The sequence below is a fragment of the Oncorhynchus mykiss genome, chromosome 18, assembly GCF_057628025.1.
Source record: "Oncorhynchus mykiss isolate SJ-2025 chromosome 18, ASM5762802v1, whole genome shotgun sequence".
In the NCBI taxonomy this organism is placed as follows: Eukaryota; Metazoa; Chordata; class Actinopteri; order Salmoniformes; family Salmonidae; genus Oncorhynchus; species Oncorhynchus mykiss.
Window position 1 is genome coordinate 73,039,119 of NC_143039.1, and position 19,496 is coordinate 73,058,614.

The window sequence follows — 19,496 nt, forward strand, 5'->3', positions numbered from 1 at the left end:
TTTAGTGAGTCCACCAGACCAGAGGCAGTAGTGATGACCAGGGATGTTCTCTGTTTAGTGAGTCCACCAGACCAGAGGCAGTAGTGATGACCAGGGATGTTCTCTGTTTAGTGAGTCCACCAGACCAGAGGCAGTAGTGATGACCAGGGATGTTCTCTGTTTAGTGAGTCCACCAGACCAGAGACAATAGTGATGGCCAGGGATGTTCTCTGTTTAGTGAGTCCACCAGACCAGAGACAATAGTGATGGCCAGGGATGTTCTCTGTTTAGTGAGTCCACCAGACCAGAGGCAGTAGGGATGACCAGGGATGTTCTCTGTTTAGTGAGTCCACCAGACCAGAGACAATAGTGATGGCCAGGGATGTTCTCTTGATAAGTGCGTGAATTAGACCATTTTCCTGTCCTGCTAAGCATTCAAAATGTAACTTTTGGGTGTCAAGGAAAATGTATGGAGTAAAAAGTATGTAGTGTGTACGTAATGTAGTGTAGTGAAACTAAAAGTTGTCAAAAATATAAATAGTAAAGTACAGATACCCACCCAATAAACTACTTAAGTAGTACTTTAAAGTATGTTTAAGTACTTTACATCACTGGTGTAGACCAACAGTGTAATGCCTACTTAGGGGCCCTTACCAACAATGCAGAGAGAATAAAACATAAATAATATAAACATAATAACACGAGGAATAAATAGACACAGGGTACCACCATCTTTAGTTTGGCAGAGGGAAAATGCACTCTGCGCCATTCTGGCTAAAACATCTATCGTAGGTAACATTTGGTGTGCCATAACCACCAATGTAGTCCGCAATGCCTGCGTAATAGTTCTACCGTAGGACTAATTCAAATAAATTGCATCGCGTTGGCTCTTGTTGCAATGACATATATTCCCTTGATGTTGGATGTCTTCAAAATATACTTTAGTTCGAATTATTCGGTAAATCCCAAATATATGTATTATATGTATATTGAATGATATATATACTAATTATAGTCAAGTCAAGCAGAACTTAACGTCTGTGGTTAACATTTAAAATAATTGTAGATGATCTCTCGAGGACTGGCGATGTCAAGCTCATCTATCGATACTTTATCTCCATCTAGTGTCCCAGCAGCGCATTTACCTCTTCAGTTCCCTATTCAGAACTTGGCTTGCGCCGCCGCCCGCCAACCGGTGTCTCCATCCCTCCCTCGGAATCGAGGAATTTCTAAGTTCTTATCTTGGTTTGCACGTTGCTTGTCGGTGAATATTAACAAACAGCATTGTCTACGAATAAGCCAAAGGACCAACTTGTTTACACGCGACTGAAGGGGAGAGGGGGGGGGAGGGGAGGAGGTGAGTGCTTAGTATATAAAGTACAGAAGGCAGACGTGGATCCACTGACAGAACAGTGCCAGTGGTATGCTTTTGCGCTCCTTCGTAAAGAGGTAACTTGTATCCAAACTTACGCAGTTGCCACTGTGTCGCTTTTTTGGAACTTTTTCCTCGACCAAGGAATATTCAATTTTGTGAAAAGGTTATTCTTTCTGAACTGAAGAAATATCAAGATGGATTTAAGAATATTTTTCTCCGTGTTGTCAATTGTGTACTCTGGAATTGTACAAACAGGTAAGATCTTGCAAAGAGACTCATGTTTTGTTAGCCTATCTCTTGAATAGGCTATACATGTGTTTCAGTATTTCTTTCAACATAAACGGTCAAATCAGTGCAAGTATTATACGATAATAGTAGATAATGAACAATATAATAATATAACAATAAATAATACTCCTAAATACTCTAATCCCCTGTGAAGTCATATAAGTAACCTATTTGATTATTCATTGTTGTGATATTGTTATAATATTATATGTGTGAACATTATGAAGAAAAGGATTAGGTTGTTAAACTTATAAGCACTGCGTTTTAGGCATTTGACTGTGCAAACAGGTGGCTAGGTTACTGCAGCAAGCCATTGACATTCCAAGTATCCCGTCATAACATTAGATACATATGATAATTTCTGTCAAAGATTCAATATTGGTTATAATTAACATGCCATGGTACTTTCTCCTTCACAGTTACATCTGCCCCTATGGGAAAAGAAACAGCGGTAGCCACCCCAGCCCCCCCGGTGCCAGTGCGCCACATCAGGAACAAGCGATGCTCCTGCGCAACGTTCCTAGACAAGGAGTGCGTTTACTTCTGTCATCTGGACATCATATGGGTCAACACGCCTGAGTACGTCACTTTTCCAACCGATTCTATCGGTTCTATTCTATTAATTCCATGTATTGTAATTGGCTGGCTTGGTTACAGTTGGCTAATGATTTCGTTCATGTATTTAGGCGCGTGGTTTCCTACGGACTGGGCAACGCATCTAGAAAGAAGCGCGCAATCAAGGATCCAGAGGTCTCCCAACAGGACCCTCGATGTCAGTGCGTAAGCGAAGATGACGGCACGTGTATAAGATTCTGTCAGCTGGAAAATCACCTCAGGTATAACACGTTGCAAAATATTAACACACCACTTTATTTAGTTCTAACTTGTCAGAACCTATTTGCATAATGGCATTAGCCTGCTATTTGGGGGTAATTACGCTTGTTCCATTCCATTACTGCAACGTGGATGTTGGAACATTGTAGCCTGTACACATTACGATAAATACATCACATTTTGTGTTTGGTAGCATTATTTCAAATATACGTCTCTATTTATCTTGGTGATCTATTCAGTTCGATTCTCATTTGAGCTGCTGCCAACAACGCAAATCACCGTAACCTGTGTGAACACGTTTACACGTCGTCGTGTTATTTTCTCCCTTAAATGTTGCGAAACCATAAGGATTCATGGAAAGTCAACTCAATGCTCATGTATTGCACACGTTCTCTCTTTCTTTCTTTAGATACGGGACAGCAGCAGTGATCCGTCCTGCGTCAGACACCGTGATCCGTCCCGTGCCAGACACCGTGATCCGTCCCGTGCCAGACACCGTGATCCGTCGCGTGCCAGACACCGTGATCCCTCCCGTGCCAGACACCGTGATCCGTCCCGTGCCAGACACCGTGATCCGTCCCGTGCCAGACACCGTGATCCGTCGCGTGCCAGACACCGTGATCCGTCCCACCCTTGCTGAGTATGCTGGGAGGTGGCAGTGCAAACTCAAGCTGGCAGCCAAAACGTCTAGGATTCAAAGGTAAGAGAAACCACTCTGCTTAGACTGAAAATAAACAAAGCAACAAACATCTTCTTAGTATATTTTCTTTATGTGGGAGATGTGATATGGAATTTACACACCCAGACTCAGACTACCAAGACATGTATCAGCCCCTTGCAGAAGTGGCTGTCACATCTCCTTTCAGGTATCATTGCGTTTAGAAACCTAACGCTCTCAGAGACTGCTCTGTCACATCTCCATTCATGTTTAACCGCTCTCAGAGACTGCTCTGTCACATCTCCATTCATGTTTAACCGCTCTCAGAGACTGCTCTGTCACATCTCCTTTCATGTATAACCACTCTCAGAGACTGCTCTGTCACATCTCCTTTCATGTATAACCGCTCTCAGAGACTGCTCTGTCACATCTCCTTTCACATATCATCATGTTTAGAAACCTAACCGCTCTCAGTCTGCTCTGTTAGAAACATAACCCCTGTCAGTCTGCTCTGTTAGAAACATAACCCCTGTCAGTCTGCTCTGTTAGAAACATAACCCCTGTCAGTCAGCTCTGTTAGAAACATAACCCCTGTCAGTCTGCTCTGTTAGAAACATAACCCCTGTCAGTCAGCTCTGTTAGAAACATAACCCCTGTCAGTCTGCTCTGTTAGAAACATAACCCCTGTCAGTCTGCTCTGTTAGAAACATAACCCCTGTCAGTCAGCTCTGTTAGAAACATAACCCCTGTCAGTCTGCTCTGTTAGAAACATAACCCCTGTCAGTCTGCTCTGTTAGAAACATAACCCCTGTCAGTCTGCTCTGTTAGAAACATAACCCCTGTCAGTCAGCTCTGTTAGAAACATAACCCCTGCCAGTCTGCTCTGTTAGAAACATAACCCCTGTCAGTCTGCTCTGTTAGAAACATAACCCCTGTCAGTCAGCTCTGTTAGAAACATAACCCCTGCCAGTCTGCTCTGTTAGAAACATAACCCCTGTCAGTCTGCTCTGTTAGAAACCTAACCGCTCTCAGTCTGCTCTGTTAGAAACATAACCCCTGTCAGTCTGCTCTGTTATAAACGTAACCCCTGTCAGTCTGCTCTGTTAGACACATAACCCCTGTCAGTCTGCTCTGTTAGAAACATAACCCCTGTCAGTCAGCTCTGTTAGAAACATAACCCCTGTCAGTCTGCTCTGTTAGACACATAACCGCTCTCAGTCTGCTCTGTTAGAAACATAACCCCTGTCAGTCTGCTCTGTTATAAACCTAACCCCTGTCAGTCTGCTCTGTTAGAAACCTAACCGCTCTCAGTCTGCTCTGTTAGAAACATAACCCCTGTCAGTCTGCTCTGTTATAAACCTAACCCCTGTCAGTCTGCTCTGTTAGACACATAACCCCTGTCAGTCTGCTCTGTTAGAAACATAACCCCTGTCAGTCTGCTCTGTTAGAAACATAACCCCTGTCAGTCTGCTCTGTTAGAAACATAACCCCTGTCAGTCAGCTCTGTTAGAAACCTAACCGCTCTCAGTCTGCTCTGTTAGAAACATAACCCCTGTCAGTCTGCTCTGTTAGAAACATAACCCCTGTCAGTCAGCTCTGTTAGAAACATAACCCCTGTCAGTCTGCTCTGTTAGAAACATAACCCCTGTCAGTCTGCTCTGTTAGAAACATAACCCCTGTCAGTCTGCTCTGTTAGAAACATAACCCCTGTCAGTCAGCTCTGTTAGAAACCTAACCGCTCTCAGTCTGCTCTGTTAGAAACATAACCCCTGTCAGTCTGCTCTGTTAGAAACATAACCCCTGTCAGTCTGCTCTGTTAGAAACATAACCCCTGTCAGTCTGCTCTGTTATAAACCTAACCCCTGTCAGTCTGCTCTGTTAGACACATAATCCCTGTCAGTCTGCTCTGTTAAAAACATAACCCCTGTCAGTCTGCTCTGTTAGAAACATAATCACTGTCAGTCTGCTCTGTTAGAAACATAACCCCTGTCAGTCTGCTCTGTTAGAAACATAACCCCTGTCAGTCTGCTCTGTTAGAAACATAACCTGTGGCAGTCTGCTCTGTTAGAAACATAACCCCTGTCAGTCTGCTCTGTTAGAAACATAACCCCTGTCAGTCTGCTCTGTTAGACACATAACCCCTGTCAGTCTGCTCTGTTAGAAACATAACCCCTGTCAGTCTGCTCTGTTAGAAACATAACCCCTGCCAGTCTGCTCTGTTAGACACATAACCCCTGTCAGTCTGCTCTGTTAGAAACATAACCCCAGTCAGTCTGCTCTGTTAGAAACATAACCCCTGTCAGTCTGCTTTGTTAGAAACATAACCCCTGTCAGTCTGCTCTGTTAGAAACATTACCCCTGTCAGTCTGCTCTGTTAGAAACATTACCCCGGTCAGTCTGCTCTGTTAGAAACATAACCCCTGTCAGTCTGCTCTGTTAGAAACATAACCCCTGTCAGTCTGCTCTGTTAGAAACATAACCCCTGTCAGTCTGCTCTGTTAGAAACATAACCTGTGGCAGTCTGCTCTGTTAGAAACATAACTCCTGTCAGTCTGCTCTGTTAGAAACATAACCCCTGTCACTCTGCTCTGTTAGATACATAACCCCTGTCAGTCTGCTCTGTTAGACACATAACCCCTGTCAGTCTGCTCTGTTAGAAACATAACCCCTGTCAGTCTGCTCTGTTAGAAACATAACCCCTGTCAGTCTGCTTTGTTAGAAACATAACCCCTGTCAGTCTGCTCTGTTAGAAACATTACCCCTGTCAGTCTGCTCTGTTAGAAACATAACCCCTGTCAGTCTGCTTTGTTAGAAACATAACCCCTGTCAGTCTGCTCTGTTAGAAACATAACCCCTGTCAGTCTGCTCTGTTAGACACATACCCCCTGTCAGTCTGCTCTGTTTGAAACATAACCCCTGTCAGTCTGCTCTGTTTGAAACATAACCCCTGTCAGTCTGCTCTGTTTGAAACATAACCCCTGTCAGTCTGCTCTGTTTGAAACATAACCCCTGTCAGTCTGCTCTGTTAGAAACATAACCCCTGTCAGTCTGCTCTGTTAGAAACATAACCCCTGTCAGTCTGCTCTGTTAGACACATAACCCCTGTCAGTCTGCTCTGTTAGACACATTAATAACATGGAAACACATAAGGTAAATTGCTGAGCATGTCTGTTTGACTGCACCATGACAGGTTAGGCCAACCTTGTGGTTTTAGTTAGTTGGGATGTTGACAACTGATTGACGTCAATGCAAATCACAATCAACATTACCTGAATTACACTGTCGTAATTAATATTAGCCCCTGAGAGGATAAATAAAGTTGTTTGAGTCTGATCATTAGTGTGTAAACAGGTCTCTCCTCTTTTTCTCCAGGGTGAAACACAGAGACCACAAAGCAGTTCGCTCCTCAGCTCTAAGGACCACAGTGAAAGCTTGCCTGCTGCTGGAGAAGTGGACGGTGAAACAACGACACAAGCCAAGAGAAGGGAGATGAGAAGAGAGATGAGGAGAGAGATGAGGATACACAGGCGCACCTTGTGGGAGATGTCCACATACTCTGTCACACTCACAGAGGGTAGAGATCCATCCATCTCTTTCTATCCACCTGCCATTGGGGACTTCATATGCTGTGGTCCCTGGAGATGCATCGGATTCTCCACAGGAAGCCTGCCACTGGACCCCCATGTTGGCTCAATGGTGTGCGTCATGAAAGGGGATGAATGACTGTGCTGGTGGGTGCCGCGTCCAGTCTCTCCACTGAACGTGTCCCTCTTCATCAGTGAGATGCAGACAGTCGGAGATACAAGCAGGAGAAATCAGAGGAACAGGTGTCAACGTTACTGACACCACATCCTAAAGACAAGGATGGACACTTGATGGTCTTCCCATGTACTGTCTGTGGACACACCCTTTGGACTTCAACTGCAACCTTCAAACATAACTTCAGATCATATCTGATGACTTGAATGACTGAAACTTGAATCTCTACATTCCTTTGACTGTCACTGGGTTTGAGACACCGGGCTACTTCACACAACGGCGTCAGAAGCACCTGTTGCTGCTAGCCTGGCCAAAGCTCTTGTGTCTGCTCTTTTCAAGAACATGTTGGATTCAAAGAAGATCACAATCTCATAGACTTATTGAATTGACTCTATGGCCCGGCATAAATAACTCAACAGATTGATTCCAGGTGTTGTCATAGTTTGACTGAGGTTTCCCACCTTTGACAGACCTAACCTTTCCAAATGATTCATTAGAACTTGGGAGTTTTCTGCTAATATTGTTTTCTGTCTGTTTGTCTGAGATTTCTCTATACACATTGTATAATAATGAATCACTATAAATGTAATACACATTGTATAATAATTAATCACTATATATTTAATACACATTGTATAATACTTAATCACTATATATTTAATACACATTGTATAATAATTAATCACTATATATTTAATACACATTGTATAATAAGTAATCACTATATATTTAATACACATTGTATAATAATTAATTATTATATATTTATACACATTGTATAATAATTCATCACTATATATTTAATGCACATTGTTCTGTCCCTATGTCTTATTTATTGCATTCATTTATAGTCATATTGGCCCATGATATGATAATATGTTGTATGTCATTTCTGTGAAATAATTTTGTCGCCAAGATAGTTTTGGCAAAACTTAGGGAAATAAATTGTCACACTTATTTAAAATGACTTTAACTATCTGTCTGTTACACACTCACAAACATTATATTTCAACTCACTTCAATTCAATTCATTCATATTGATAGATCTTTATTGTCCCCGAAGGGCAATTTGTTTGCACAACAAATTGATGATGTCACAACGGAGAGCCTTAGAATGTTGACAAATCCTCATTTTAACGGATGGAGTGATCTAAACAGCAGCTGTAGATATGTTGTAGATATGCTGTAGATATGCTGTAGATATGCTGTAGATATGTTGTAGATATGCTGTAGATATACTGTAGATATGTTGTAGATATGTTGTAGATATGTTGTAGATATGCTGTAGATATGTTGTAGATATGCTGTAGATATGTTGTAGATATGTTGTAGATATGCTGTAGATATGCTGTAGATATGTTGTAGATATGTTGTAGATATGCTGTAGATATGTTGTAGATATGCTGTAGATATACTGTAGATATGTTGTAGATATGATGTAGATATGTTGTAGATATGTTGTAGATATGCTGTAGATATGCTCGCCTTAAGGCGAGTACAGCGACTACAATTAGAAGGCATCATGTTAATGTTACTACTTAGCTTCGGCTGTTGGAGGTCCTGACGAATCGTGTCCAGATAAAGCGTCCGGAGTGAAAAAGTTGAGTAGGAAAAAACAAAAATATAAACGGTAATTAAAAAGTAAAAACCGTAAATTTGTCAGGTAGCAAAACAGGTTGGCAACAAAACGCACAGCAACTCAAAAACAAGTCTGCAAGTCGTGACATGCTGTAGATATGATGTAGATATGTTGTAGATATGTTGTAGATATGCTGTAGATATGCTGTAGATATGTTGTAGATATGTTGTAGATATGTTGTAGATATGCTGTAGATATGTTGTAGATATGTTGTAGATATGTTGTAGATATGTTGTAGATATGTTGTAGATATGCTGTAGATATGTTGTAGATATGCTGTAGATATACTGTAGATATGTTGTAGATATGTTGTAGATATGCTGTAGATATGCTGTAGATATGCTGTAGATATGTTGTAGATATGATGTAGATATGTTGTAGATATGCTGTAGATATGCTGTAGATATGTTGTAGATATGCTGTAGATATGTTGTAGATATGTTGTAGATATGCTGTAGATATGTTGTAGATATGTTGTAGATATGTTGTAGATATGTTGTAGATATGTTGTAGATATGTTGTAGATATGTTGTAGATATGCTGTAGATATGTTGTAGATATGTTGTAGATATGCTGTAGATATGTTGTAGATATGCTGTAGATATGCTGTAGATATGTTGTAGATATGTTGTAGATATGCTGTAGATATGTTGTAGATATGTTGTAGATATGCTGTAGATATGTTGTAGATATGTTGTAGATATGCTGTAGATATGCTGTAGATATGTTGTAGATATGTTGTAGATATGCTGTAGATATGTTGTAGATATGTTGTAGATATGTTGTAGATATGTTGTAGATATGTTGTAGATATGCTGTAGATATGTTGTAGATATGTTGTAGATATGCTGTAGATATGCTGTAGATATGCTGTAGATATGTTGTAGATATGCTGTAGATATGTTGTAGATATGCTGTAGATATGTTGTAGATATGCTGTAGATATGCTGTAGATATGTTGTAGATATGCTGTAGATATGCTGTAGATATGTTGTAGATATGCTGTAGATATGCTGTAGATATGCTGTAGATATGTTGTAGATATGCTGTAGATATGTTGTAGATATGTTGTAGATATGCTGTAGATATGCTGTAGATATGTTGTAGATATCCTGTAGATATGTTGTAGATATGCTGTAGATATGCTGTAGATATGTTGTACATATGTTGTAGATATGTTGTAGATATGCTGTAGATATGCTGTAGATATGATGTAGATATGTTGTAGATATGTTGTAGATATGTTGTAGATATGCTGTAGATATGTTGTAGATATGTTGTAGATATGTTGTAGATATGCTGTAGATATGCTGTAGATATGTTGTAGATATGTTGTAGATATGTTGTAGATATGCTGTAGATATGTTGTAGATATGTTGTAGATATGCTGTAGATATGTTGTAGATATGTTGTAGATATGCTGTAGATATGTTGTAGATATGTTGTAGATATGTTGTATATATGCTGTAGATATGTTGTAGATATCCTGTAGATATGTTGTAGATATGTTGTAGATATGTTGTAGATATGCTGTAGATATGTTGTAGATATGCTGTAGATATGTTGTAGATATGTTGTAGATATGTTGTAGATATGTTGTAGATATCCTGTAGATATGCTGTAGATATGTTGTAGATATGTTGTAGATATGTTGTAGATATGTTGTAGATATCCTGTAGATATGCTGTAGATATGTTGTAGATATGTTGTAAATATATTTTAGATATGCTGTAGATTTGATGTAGATATGTTGTAGATACGCTGTAGATATGTTGTAGATATGTTGTAGATATGTTGTAGATATGCTGTAGATATGCTGTAGATATGCTGTAGATATGCTGTAGATATTGTGTAGATATGTTGTAGATATGTTGTAGATATGTTGTAGATATGTTGTAGATATGCTGTAGATATGTTGTAGATATGCTGTAGATATGTTGTAGATATGATGTAGATATGTTGTAGATATGCTGTAGATATGTTGTAGATATGTTGTAGATATGTTGTAGATATGTTGTAGATATGCTGTAGATATTGTGTAGATATGTTGTAGATATGTTGTAGATATGCTGTAGATATGTTGTAGATATGTTGTAGATATGTTGTAGATATGTTGTAGATATGCTGTAGATATGTTGTAGATATGTTGTAGATATGTTGTAGATATGTTGTAGATATGCTGTAGATATGTTGTAGATATCCTGTAGATATGCTGTAGATATGTTGTAGATATCCTGTAGATATACTGTAGATATGTTGTAGATATGTTGTAGATATGCTGTAGATATGCTGTAAATATGCTGTAGATATTGTGTAGACATGGATCAAAGTGGTTTGTAATCAAATTAGATTCCTGAATAATCCTTTACAACCACTGATCTCAGATCGGTGACCTTTCACCTCGTCTCTCTGTTTATTTCTGAATCGCGGAGGAACATAGAGAAGCGGCAGCAGTGGGAATGGGATCTATCTTCACCAACCTGTTTTAAAATGAACTCCTCTTCACCGCTCACCTCTACTGTTAACAAAATAGCCAGGAAATGCAAACCACAGGCAGTCTTTATAGACTAAGTATGCATCCCAAATGCCACCGTATTCCCTATGTAGTGCACTACTTTTGACAGGGCCTTGGTTGAAAGTAGTGCACTATATAGGGAATAGGGTTCCATTTGGAATGCACACTTGCGTCGAGTCACCAGTGAATAATGCGATCCATAAATAACAGGAATGAACAGAAGTCCTTTGAGCCCCAGTTTGCGTCCCAAATGGCACCCTATTCCCTATATAGTGCACTACTTTAGACCAGAGGCCCTATGGCACCCTACTCCCTAAATAGTGCACTACTTTTGACCAGCGCCCTTTCCACTATAAAGGGAATACTGTGCCATTTGGGACACATGTCAGACTTTTGTAGACCTGAGATAATGAGAAAGTGCGGTGTCGACTAAAAAGTGATTGTGTGGAAGAATACCAACGTGTGATGTGAATAATGAGGTTAACCTCAACCTTCCATCATTGTGTCAAACAGCTGCAAGGGAGAATCTTTTGTGTGAAAAGTGGGACAAAAGTTACATGTTGCTTAGTTTACTCCATCGTTTCTGGTAGTCAGACGTGCCTTCCTCTCTCCATTTCTGGTAGTCAGGCGTGCCTTCCTCTCTCCATTTCTGGTAGTCAGGCGTGCCTTCCTCTCTCCATTTCTGGTAGTCAGACGTGCCTTCCTCTCTCCATTTCTGGTAGTCAGACGTGCCTTCCTCTCTCCATTTCTGGTAGTCAGACGTGCCTTCCTCTCTCCATTTCTGGTAGTCAGACGTTCTTTCCTCTCTCCATTTCTGGTAGTCAGACGTGCCTTCCTCTCTCCATTTCTGGTAGTCAGACGTGCTTTCCTCTCTCCATTTCTGGTAGTCAGACGTGCTTTCCTCTCTCCATTTCTGGTAGTCAGACGTGCTTTCCTCTCTCCATTTCTGGTAGTCAGACGTTCTTTCCTCTCTCCATTTCTGGTAGTCAGACGTGCTTTCCTCTCTCCATTTCTGGTAGTCAGACGTGCTTTCCTCTCTCCATTTCTGGTAGTCAGACGTTCTTTCCTCTCTCCATTTCTGGTAGTCAGACGTGCTTTCCTCTCTCCATTTCTGGTAGTCAGACGTGCTTTCCTCTCTCCATTTCTGGTAGTCAGACGTGCTTTCCTCTCTCCATTTCTGGTAGTCAGACGTGCTTTCCTCTCTCCATTTCTGGTAGTCAGACGTGCTTTCCTCTCTCCATTTCTGGTAGTCAGACGTGCTTTCCTCTCTCCATTTCGATCAAGATATAGGAATACTCAAACGGTGCTTTCTCTGATACGACAAGTGACTCAACTCAGCAAAATTCACACATCAACCAGCCTGAGTCAATCTGAAGCCATTCTCTAACAGCAGCCCTCGCCTCAGTGACCCAACCTTCCCTGCGCTCTCTGAGGGTCTGTTGAGACATACAGTGCATTCGGAAAGTATTCAGACCCCTTCACTTTCCCCACAGTTTGTTACGCCTTATTCTAAAATGGATGACGTCGTTTTTCCCCCTCATCACAGTACCCCAATACCCCATAAACAGGTTCTTAGACATTGTTTGATGAGGTATAAAAAGACAAAAACAGAAAATAGCTTATTTACATCGGTATTCAGACCCTTTGCTATGGGACTTGAAATTAAGCTCAGGTGAATCCTGTTTGATCTTCCTTGATTGCAGACCACTTGTGGTAAAGTCAATTGATTGGAAGTCAGTAGTACAACTGAATGCATTCAACTGAAATGTGTCTTCTGCATCTAACCCACCCACTGCCTTAATCCACATCCACAGCACCCAGGGAGCAGTGGGTTAACTGCCTTGTTGAGGGGTAGAACAACAGATTTTTTTTTAATCTTGTCAGCTCAGGGATTTGAGCCAGCAACCTTTTGGTTACTGGCACATCGCTCTTACCACTAGGCTACCTGCCTGTCAGAGCAAAAAATTATTGTCTGGAATTGTCTGTAGAGCTCCAAGACAGGCACAGATCTGGGGAAGGGTACCAAACAAATTCTGCAGCATAGAAGGTCCCCAAGAACACACTTTTAAATGGAAAGAGCCTGGCCAAACTGAGCAATCGGGTAGAAGGGCCTTAGACAGGGAGGTGACCAAGGACCCATGGTCACTCTGACAGAGCTCCATAGTTACTCTGTGGAGATGGGAGAACCTTCCAGAAGGACAACCATCTCTGCAGCACTCCACCAATCAGGCCTTTATGGTAAAGTGGCCAGACGGAAGCCACTCCTCAGTAAAGGACAAATGACAGTCTGCTTGGAGTTTGCCAAAAGTTACCTAAAGACTCTCAGACCATGAGAAACAAGTTTATGCTATTCTTTATCTTGGCCAGGTCGCAGTTGCAAATGATAACTTGTTCTCAACTAGCGTACCTTGTTAAATAAAGGTGAAATAAATAAAATATAAAAAAATTATCTGGTCTGATGAAACCAAGATTGAACTCTTTGGCCTGAATGCCAAGCATCACGTCTGGAGGAAACCTGGCACCATCCCTACAGTGAAGCATGGTGGTGGCAGCATCATGCTGTGGGGATGTTTTTCAGCAGCAGGGACTAGGAGACTAGTCAGGATTGAGGGAATGATGAACTGAGCAGAGTACAGAGATCCTTGATGAAAGCCTGCTCCGGAGCTCTCAGGACCAGGTGTAGGTAGGACGCCTGTCCTACCTACACCTGTCCAACCCACGCCTGTGCTACCCACGCCTGTCCTACCTACACCTGTCCTACCCACGCCTGTCCTACCTACGCCTGTCCTACCCACGCCTGGCCTACCCACGCATGTCCTACCCATGCCTGTCCTCCGCTCGCCTGTCCTACCCATGCCCTCCCTACCCACGCCTGTCCTACCCACGCCTGGCCTACCCACGCCTGACCTACCCACGCCTGCCCTACCCACGCCTGTCCTACCTACACCTGTCCTACCCACGCCTGGCCTACCCACGCCTTCCCTACCCACGCCTTCCCTACCCACGCCTGTCCTACCTACACCTGTCCTACCCACGCCTGGCCTACCCACGCCTGTCCTACCCACGCATGTCCTACCTACAACTGTCCTACCCACGCCTGGCCTACCCACGCCTTCCCTACCCACGCCTGCCCTACCCACGCCTGTCCTACCTACACCTGTCCTACCCACGCCTGGCCTACCCACGCCTGTCCTACCCACGCATGTCCTACCTACACCTGTCCTACCTACCCCTGTCCTACCCACGCCTGTCCTACCTACACCTGTCCTACCTACACCTGGCCTACCCACGCCTAGCCTACCCACGCCTGGCCTACCCACGCCTGTCCTCCGCTCGCCTGTCCTACCCACGCCTTCCCTACCCACGCCTGTCCTACCCACGCCTGGCCTACCCACGCCTTCCCTACCCACGCCTGTCCTACCTACACCTGTCCTACCCACGCCTGTCCTACCCACGCCTGTCCTACCTACACCTGTCCTACCCACGCCTGTCCTACCCACGCCTGTCCTACCCACACCTGTCCTACCCTGTCCTACCTACGCCTGTCCTACCTTCACCTGTCCTACCCACGCCTGGCCTACCCACGCCTGTCCTACCTACACCTGTCCTACCCACGCCTGTCCTACCTACACCTGTCCTACGCTCGCCTGTCCTACCCACGCCTTCCCTACCCACGCCTGTCCTACCCACGCCTGTCCTACCCACGCCTGTCCTACCCACACCTGTCCTACCCATGCCTGGCCTACACATGCCTGTCCTACCCACGCCTGTCCTACCTACACCTGTCCTACCCACGCCTGGCCTACCCACGCTTGTCCTACCTACACCTGTCCTACCCACGCCTGTCCTCCGCTCGCCTGTCCTACCCACGCCTGGCCTACCCATACCTGTCCTACCCACGCCTGGCCTACCCACGCCTGTCCTACCCACGCCTGGCCTACCCACGCCTGTCCTCCGCTCGCCTGTCCAACCCACGCCTGCCCTACCCACGCCTGTCCTAACTACACCTGTCCTACCCACGCCTGGCCTACCCACGCCTGTCTTCCGCTTGCCTGTCCTACCCACGCCTGTCCTCCGCTCGCCTGTCCTACCCACGCCTGTCCTACCCACGCCTGGCCTACCCACGCCTGTCCTACCCACGCCTGTCCTACCCACGCCTCTCCTGACTTGCCTGTCCTACACACTTCTCTCAGTATTTGGTGTTCAGACGTACCTGATTCAGTTGCATAACACGCTCTCCAGGTGTGGCTACCTTGCACGCTCTCATTCAATTGGGTTTTCAGTCCATTTATCTTAAGTCTTCCTTTAAAAACGGTGCACCTTTTAATTAGATTTTTTGTCTACAGACTCACTAGACTACATAGATAGTTAAACTACTACTACACTACATTAAACAGGTTCAGAATAGTGGGGATCAGTTAAAGATCTAAATCTAATCTAAATATATGCATATTTGTCTCCTTTTCAGCACCAATTGGTAGACTTAAAAATAATCTGATTTTGTACATTATTTAGGTTTAGGAAAGTATTTATGAATCATTTAAACAACAGGGTTGGAGAGGCTTTACGCACCAAATTAAGAAAACAGTGGTTTGATTCATTCAGAAAATTGCCACAATCAGACGGATTACTCATATACCTAGCTCTTATCAATAGCTCTTATTAATAGCTCTTAACAATAGCTCTTATCAATAGCTCTTATCAATAGCTCTTATCAATAGCTCTATCAATAGCTTTTATCAATAGCTCTTATCAATAGCTCTATCAATAGCTTTTATCAATAGCTCTTATCCAGTATAAATTACAGTGCGCGGAGGATGGTGTTATTTCTATTGAAAAAATTAAGTACCCATTAGATCTGGTATAAGATAATACAAATAAAAAACATGCATTTTTTCTCCATCATCTTTGAAATGCAAGAGAAAGGCCAATATATGATTTAGCAATCTAGGCGCAATTTCAATTTTGGCCACTAGATGACAGCACTCTATGTGCAAAGTTTTAGACTGATCTAATGACCCATTGCATTTATGTTCAAACGTTGTATCAAGACTGCCCAAATGTGCCTAATTGGTTTATTAATAATTTTCAAGTTCAAGCTTTCTGCCAATACCAGATATGTCTATGTCCTGGGAAATGTTATTGTTACTTACAACCTCATGCTAATCACATTAGCCTATGTTAGCTCAACCGTCCTGCGAGGGGGTGGTGGGGGGCACCGATCCTGTAGAGGTTAAATTCAAGGTCAGAATGCACATAGAGAGAAAAGTTCGTAAAAAGGGAATTACGTTCTGTCAATGCCCTTTTAACTCGGGTTGGGATTGGCCCCAAAGTGCTTTGCTTCAAACTGTCAGGATTCCTCCTCCCACTTAAATCTCAGCCTTGCACACGTGATGCACCTCACACAACTTATATTTGTGGTGAGTGACAAAAAAAGAATAGACACTCTTGAAAGAGATGATCAAAATTCTCTTTCTAATTTCTTAAAGTGTTTTTCTTTTCCAAACTATTCTCTCTCTCCTCTGTCCCTTTCATCTGTCCATCAGATGCCTGCTGCAACAGGCTCTGGAGACACTCAATGCAAATCAGAAGGAACGTCTACGTTACCTAACCAGACTATTTAGCCAAATACCAAATCAACAGCGTTGTGCCTCTGGCCTGTTCAGAACTTTCTCCATTTAGTTTCTCATGCACGCATAGTTTAATAACACCATGATGATGTTCTGTAAGGATTTCCTGTTGACTGCGGGAAAGAGATTTATCGGAGATCAATCTGCTGATATTTATACACTCTTTTGAGAAGGCAAAGGAACTTAATAGAGAGGAACTGATTGGCTGTTTGATAACTGTTATTGTCTATGATTCCAGCGGTCAGCAGGATGATAATGACAACAGTAATGATGGTGGTTGTGTTCTAGTCATTGTATTATCACCATTTACACATCTCCAAAAAGCCCTTAACCCCTTAAATCCCGAAACGTCCTAACAAACGGCTCCTTGGGTCTTTGTGCTTTTCCGTTCAGGTTCCAGAACTCTGTTCTTCAAAGAAAGAGAAGATGACCTTGTATGACATCGGTGTTAACCCACTAATCCTTTCTACAGCACTGGTGTGGTGGGTAGCAGTTAGTTCCTGTGTACCTGGATGCTGAAAAGGTTAACAACTCATGGACAGGCCTGGGGCCGTTGGGCCCGAGCAACAATGGTCCTCGGCCTCTGAGTTATGCCTCTATGCACGGGACTCCCCAGAGACATTATCTTTGGCGTAACTCATTAGGCTTTTGAATAGGTCCGGCTTCTAACATAATAGTCCATTACATTGCATGGAATCTCCTCGACTCGACAGGAATTTGCGAGCAAACAATGGGACTGTGTGCTAGATACGTCAGGGAGGGCTGGCCTTAACCTCTGATGTCCCACCGCCTGCCTCACCCGCCCTGCTCCTGCCGCTCCCTACCTCCACACGCCCTGTTATCCAACTCCCAGACCCGCCAGTGTCAACGGATCTCACGAAACCCTGAACCCTGCTCGGCCACCGGGTCTAACCTCACTGATACTCTGACTCACTCTGCCTCAAATGGTACCCTATTCCCTATATACTGGACGACTTTTGACTATGGGTCCCTGGTATGTAGTGCACTATAGAGAATAGGGTGCCATTTTGGATGTATGTCCCGGGACTGGAGAGAAGCCTGTCTGGAAAAGCCATGGCGGCTTCACTGCTTTGAGTCAATTTGATGTAATACTGTCTCTGCACCTGGGCCCGGCCCGGGGTGATGACACGCTTCTCAGACGTGATTATGGGAATCTGTACAGCTATCATTCAGCACTCAGTCAGTCAGTCTGCATTTTGCAGTAATCCATTGCCCCCATTCAGCCTCCTCTCCTATATCCTTCCCTGTCTGCTGTCTGACTGGCCTAGCTAAATCTCTCTCTTTCTCTCTCTCTCTCTCTCTCACTCTCACTCTCGCTCTCTCGCTAGGAGCACAACAACCGCTGAGCAGTGGAGTTTCAGAATTATTTTAAAAGCATGGGAACTGGTTAATAAAGTTAGTATTTTTTTCCAGGTCAACAAAAAAAACGCAACAAATCACCCATGTAAAGCCCTCACTCTGTCACTCAGAAACGTATGAGTACTGTCTGCCTGACAGCTGAAAATCTTTGCCAGTGTGTGTACGTGTGCCTCCTCCTTCAGTTGGATTTCACAGCCTACACATGTCCGTCAATCACGCTGCTCTATCCAAACTGACTGGTGAAGTCATTTAATGTCTAGCTAAATGTTTAAAAATAAAAAATAAAATAAAAAAAAAGTGATTTCAGAGGTTTGAAAAAGATTAGAAAAGACCGATATAAACGGTTATTTTTGGGGGGTTTGAACCGGTTCAGATCTTTATTTTGCTGGTTGGAACAGTGGAATACATTTAGTTTTTTATTTTTATGGATCTGTTCAGATTGAAACAATTGAAAATCATTTTGCTTCCAACACTTGCTCTGTACTTTGAACGGTGGTTTCCCAGACACAGATTAAGCCAAGTCATGGAATAAAAACAATCTCTGATGGAGATTCTTCATTGAGCTCGTTTTTTAGTCCAATATCAAATAATTTCTTTGTAATAATTATGCTACTGTGATTGCTTTAAATTTAAAAAAATAATAAAATTAAGAAACAAAAATAGCTTCTTAGCAAAGATATATTTCTCAAGCAATAATTTTGCTAGGACTGTCTGGGAGTGATCTGAGTGGGGAGGGGAAAACTGAAAATGAGTTGTTATTGGCAGAGAGTTTTAGAACTCTTTCTTATTGGTCGATTGAGCAATTTACTGCCTGGTGATGTCACCAGGCAGGGCAAAGCTCCATCCCACCAAAACAATTCAGGGGGTCATTTCAAACTGCTCTTACACTAAAAGAGCATTATCATAATGTTCCCAATATCACAGTATTATTATTACAACCTCATAGTGTGGAAATATATATATATATATATATTCACTGCCCTAGGCCTTTAATCTGTGTCCAGGAAACCGCCCCTGATTGTACAGTATCCCTTTAAATGTATGCTCTGCTGGTTTTACAGATGTAGGCCTACATATCCACAGGTATTGCTCATGAAAAGTTAAAGATGGAATGATTTACCCTCTGTAAAGTTCATCAATGCCTCTAGGCCTGTTTTCCAGAAAGAGCTACGCCTGCCTTGCCTTTCTCTCACCCAAAGCCCCAACCAGAGGAATTAGCTACAGGCAGTCGTATTTTTGGATCAGGTGCGTCACGCCATAGAATGTTAAGACCGTGCAGTGCAGACTTACGTTTGCCAAAACCAGAGGTGAGGTGAAGTTTCCTGTGCTCTGATGTCGGCCCTAGTGTTCTGTGGTAAGTACGAGACTGGCTACAGGGATAAGAAACACGGATTCTTTGCCTGAACATAAATTGCCTTGCTCGCACCTGGGGAGATTAG

At 42.9% G+C, this 19,496-nt stretch overlaps 1 protein-coding gene across 1 annotated transcript; it reads left to right on the forward strand.

Moving 5' to 3' along the window:
• Positions 1-1,379: 1,379 nt before the first annotated feature.
• Positions 1,380-7,866, forward strand: LOC110496700 (uncharacterized). Its single transcript, XM_021572736.3, has 5 exons — positions 1,380-1,609; positions 2,062-2,221; positions 2,329-2,478; positions 2,886-3,176; positions 6,507-7,866. Exons 1-5 carry the CDS (start codon positions 1,549-1,551, stop codon positions 6,625-6,627), a joined length of 783 nt encoding a protein of 260 aa, XP_021428411.2. The 5' UTR covers positions 1,380-1,548; the 3' UTR covers positions 6,628-7,866.
• The last annotated feature ends 11,630 nt before the right edge of the window (positions 7,867-19,496 follow it).

Excerpts from the sequence above, each read along its gene's own strand:
- LOC110496700 (XM_021572736.3), top strand. The coding sequence starts at position 1,549 with ATGGATTTAAGAATATTTTTCTCCGTGTTGTCAATTGTGTACTCTGGA. Across the intron at positions 1,610-2,061 it reads CTCTGGAATTGTACAAACAG|TTACATCTGCCCCTATGGGA; the intron begins GTAAGATCTTGC and ends TCTCCTTCACAG. Across the intron at positions 2,479-2,885 it reads CAGCTGGAAAATCACCTCAG|ATACGGGACAGCAGCAGTGA; the intron begins GTATAACACGTT and ends TTCTTTCTTTAG.